This window comes from Aspergillus pseudonomiae (assembly GCF_009193645.1).
Source record: "Aspergillus pseudonomiae strain CBS 119388 unplaced genomic scaffold BDV37scaffold_271, whole genome shotgun sequence".
Lineage (NCBI taxonomy): Eukaryota > Fungi > Ascomycota > Eurotiomycetes > Eurotiales > Aspergillaceae > Aspergillus > Aspergillus pseudonomiae.
The window spans coordinates 1-4,373 of NW_022476263.1; the positions used below are offsets into that span (position 1 = coordinate 1).

Genomic DNA, 4,373 nt, shown 5'->3' on the forward strand with positions numbered 1-4,373 from the left:
GGTAGTGGGTAGTACATGGAGGGGCACATGGATTCGAGCAGAATGGCTATTTTGATTTGCATCCTCTCCACTGGGCTTGTCAAGCGAATCCACACCACTAGGTTTCACATCCGGTCGGTTATTGCTATTCCATAGATGAGCTGGAAGGCATGTATTGCGCTTCGACTTTTCCATGATTGACAGAAATGGCAAGAACACCTCCACCAAAGAAAACATTGAATGTGAGAGCAGCCGAAGATTATGTGCCCCATTTATGTCAAGCGAACAGCGTCAGGGACTTCTGACATCACTGTATATAGAAGGCTGAGAACCCATAAATGCAGACATATTGAATAAGTCGCTACTGTTTGTATAATCAACATCTGTCCTCCAAAAAGACACAGTAGCGGCATTCCAAGGATAAAGAAAGCTAGAGGTTGTTTGGAATGGGACCGATGTACCTAAGTGGAACAGAGTGGGTTCCGAGAATGCCTATCACCTGTATTGCCCGCGATACTCATTTGCTGCCGCACCCTAGTTCTAGTGCCGGCTGCGACCCCTTTGGGTTACGTTTCGGCGCGTATACACCATTAAGCCTTCAAACAATCGATATATGGCACCTAGCATTCAAAGTACCGAACGTAGTCGTCGTTTACTTGGTGGATCCTATTCCATTGCCTCTACTCGTAATGACGCTCAAAAGGGATGTATCTATTGCCCCTTACTGATCATTGATGCCACTAAAAACCTACGTCCACGCAAAATCATGTGCTGGCGTTGTACGACCCTAATGCATCCTTGCCACCCACGGACCCGTTGGAACTATATTTCCATTTTGCAAACCGGTCAAGTGCTAATAGGAACTATACTATTCTGGGTGCTACTAGTGATACATACATTCCGTGGCAGGCTCCGAAAGGTGGGACTGGTGACTCCGGCCCACCATTCACTACAGAGTCACATTGGTCATAAACCTCTCCCTTCAGTAAGGGGACAAGGAAAAAAAAAAACACAAGAAGTTCGCCCTCAAGAAGTGGTACTGTACAATGTTTAAGAAGACACACAAGGATATAGAGATAGTTTGTTACCTGCGTACCAGTCAAGGCGAGTACTATTCTGGTGGATCTTGCCCATGTTCCCAGCCCACGAAAGCAAGCGAAACCTTTGTACATTAGACGATGAGGAGTGGAGACCCGCGAGCAATGCTGGGGTGGTGGGGGCTTCCGAGTGTGCGTTGCTGCTCTCTAAGGGCACCAACCTGCGACCTTTTTTAGGTGCCGCAGTCTAACTATCCGTGGTGCTGCAGCGGCTTTTGGGTACGTTTCGTCCCAAGCACATATTTAAATTGGAAACAAATGTTAGTCAATATAAAGTACTACCGCAAACAAACGCCAATACCCTGCAATAGCCTGCCTTCAGTTCAGCCCTCAATGGCTCCACCAAAAAAGTTAGGCTCTCCAATCGAGCTACCAGTCCGCAGGTCAACAGTTATACCCGTTACGCTTTTCCCATCGGTATCTTTCCGTAAGGATCACGGAAGAGGCGAGTTCGTCAAATATGGGTCTCCATACAACCAGGAAGACCGACTCTTCTTTGGACTAAACCCTCCTTGGAACAATGTCCATGCCATTGAATTCAAGGAGGGCCGCCCAGTCAGCTTCGTGACCCATCAAAAGGTTGAAACCAAGAACATTTCTCTGGACCGTATCAGGCAGATTTCACATGCAAATGTGCTGGGCTTCAAGGAAGTATTTATCCTAAAGGATATTATTTACTTCCTCCGGGACCAATGGGGTCTTACTTTAAACGAGATTTTGCAGCTATCTCCAGTCTTTAACCTCAGTGAGGTGGAAGTTGCTGTTATTTGCAGGGCTGTATGTTCTCAAATAGAGGGTTCATCAAACCTAGCCCTGAGCTAATCTTTTGCAGATTCTCCAAGGACTAAGGTATATCCACGAGCAAGTGGATATTTGCTACGGGAATCTGACATGTTCAGATATTCTTATTAATGAACAAGGCGAGGTGCGAATTGGTATGTATCCGTCTCTTCCCTCAACTTGTGATTTGGGACTAATCTTGACAGCGGGCATTGGGAACAGCATACTCCAGAAGCCCGATCCTCTAGGTAAAGCTAAGGATATCCAGGCTGTCTGCCACATAGCCCGCAAACTTCTCAGAGTCGAGGAAGCTGTCGATGTGCGCGGCACTACTGGGCTTCTAGCCCAAGATTTTGCCGGTGCTCCCCCAGCAACGACAGCGAAAGGTCTTCTTCAGGTAAGAGATAATGAACAAGTAGTTTGATTCACTGCTAATCAAATCCGAAGCATCCATTTTTAGAGGTTAGCGCAACTCAGTGGTGCCTTCGCCCGCTTCATATCCTCTGCAAGATTGCCCGAGAAAGGAAACATGAAGTAGAGAGTACTTGACCTAGCTTTTCATATACAAAATCTAACCTTCGTAGATGAAGGGTAAATTAAATGGAGAATAGTCAATCAAATTTCTTCTTTAAAATGTGTTCAAAACCGAGCTAGATAACTCTCGCATTTCTCAATATGCTTCTAACCTGTGGTTTTCAAAAGGGCTATGAGCTATAAAGTGCGCACTGAACCATATAAAGTCTTCGGTCAAAAGGAGAGAATGACAGGAACAACCAAATAACATAGCTAGTTGATTCATCCACATACACCGTTTTGGTCCACAATGGCCATCTATCGGAACAGTTCGTGTCGCACCATTTGGAAAACAGAAAAAGCCTAATGGTTTATTGTCATAGTGCTCGCCCTCGGCTCACCTGAGTAGCTCCGCCCAGATATAAAAGAGCTATAATGTGGCTACAGGAGTGGAAGTTTCCAGGCATCTTCTGGCAAGATGGAACCCTCCCCCGTGACCGATAATGTGGAAAAGGGCTCAACCTTGCACCGGAGCGATACAACTTATACCATTGAAACCCGCTATATACAAATGCTCCTCGAGGATATCCCGTGGTTTTACAGTATCCTTGCTGATGCTGCGCACTGGGCATTACTTGCCGGGTACCTGGTGGTACCCGGCACCTTCACTTCAATGCAGAAGTCTCTAACGTTGAATGAAGACCTGAAAAAAACGGAAGCTGGTCAAACCATCCTAAATACAATCCAAAATCCTCCCCTGCTTGCGATTGCATGTTTCCTCATGGTGCTGGGCGCTTTACTGATGTTCTGGCTATCATGGGAGCGGAGAAACAACTATATCTGGCTGATTAATAAGTTGTTTATGTAAGGGAGATATTTGCAAAACACTAAGGAACAACAGCTAATATGTTGATTAGGCCAACCCTTCTTAGTGCTTTGGCTGGATTGATCACAACTCTTGTCAATATCTACACTGCACGGGAGGGTGAGTGGTCTATCATGGCACTCCTGACGACAATCGTCACAGGACTCTCTGCTTCCGGTTCCCTAACCCTGCTTATCATTTACCGTTTTGGGAAGCTCGTAAAAATTAAGCAAGAACATGAAATGGAGACGAAGGCAGGCTTCCAACGAGTCAGTCCCTGAGGCCATGGGCATCGCCCGGCAGTCTCCATACCGAACAGTATCTCACAGTATAAGGCAATCGAGACGGCGGACAATAACACTGGATAGTACAATTGTGTCAAAAGGAGGGTTGAAATACGTATACAATAATGTGGGTATCTTTATGCTGGGCTGGCCTTTTGTGGGTTTTTGATGTATCTATCGCAGTTTAACAATTCCCAGCGGTCACTCTACACACACTTCTGTGAATAAAGTACAATCCCGTACATTAAACAGCAATCTGCATTCTGAGCTAAAATGGAAATTGAAAAGTTCGGTCTCTGCCAGACCCGTAAGGCTCAAAATATAATACGTTACACTTCACTGAATATGGTCAAGGCGCTGACTTTTACCTGCGCCTTCTAAACAAACCCTCTACGCAGTGCCAAACTACACCTGTGTCTTGTTCTGCATATATTCTACGTTATTAAAATGTTAATCAAGTCCAGGAAGCATACTGTGCGATTTGAAAGACAATCTAGCATATAGAATATTCCTCCATCTCAGAATATCATCTATCTGACAATCAATACAGAAGTTCGCACTAGTACATTCGAGGTATCAATGTTCCCTTGCACCATTAACCAAGGTAATGCCTTGAATATATTACTAGCACAAGAAGACAGGTCATTCCGAACTCAAACGAACAAAACAATATACATGAAGCTTGACCGTTTTCCCGCCCATCATAATTCTCTCACATTCCGCAAGAGTGCAGCAGACGTTCCATTCCTGATTCTTCCATAGTACTGCAGGAGCTTCTGGATTTGATTGGCTGGTCAGATGAATGATACGATTCATTTGCTCATCTTCGGTGAATCCCTCGCTGCAATCTTCACA

At 45.3% G+C, this 4,373-nt stretch overlaps 2 protein-coding genes across 2 annotated transcripts; both read left to right on the top strand.

The window, feature by feature from the left end:
- Nucleotides 1-1,409: 1,409 nt before the first annotated feature.
- On the top strand, nucleotides 1,410-2,405 carry BDV37DRAFT_293622 (uncharacterized protein; the record flags this gene model as incomplete). Its single annotated transcript, XM_032089461.1, has 4 exons — nucleotides 1,410-1,853; nucleotides 1,909-2,011; nucleotides 2,063-2,253; nucleotides 2,304-2,405. 4 exons carry the CDS (start codon nucleotides 1,410-1,412, stop codon nucleotides 2,403-2,405), a joined length of 840 nt encoding a protein of 279 aa, XP_031934093.1.
- A 442-nt stretch (nucleotides 2,406-2,847) lies between these two features.
- On the top strand, nucleotides 2,848-3,515 carry BDV37DRAFT_293623 (uncharacterized protein; the record flags this gene model as incomplete). Its single annotated transcript, XM_032089462.1, has 2 exons — nucleotides 2,848-3,233; nucleotides 3,287-3,515. The coding sequence occupies 2 exons, from the start codon at nucleotides 2,848-2,850 to the stop codon at nucleotides 3,513-3,515; spliced, it is 615 nt and encodes a 204-aa protein (XP_031934094.1).
- Between the last annotated feature and the right edge of the window lie 858 nt (nucleotides 3,516-4,373).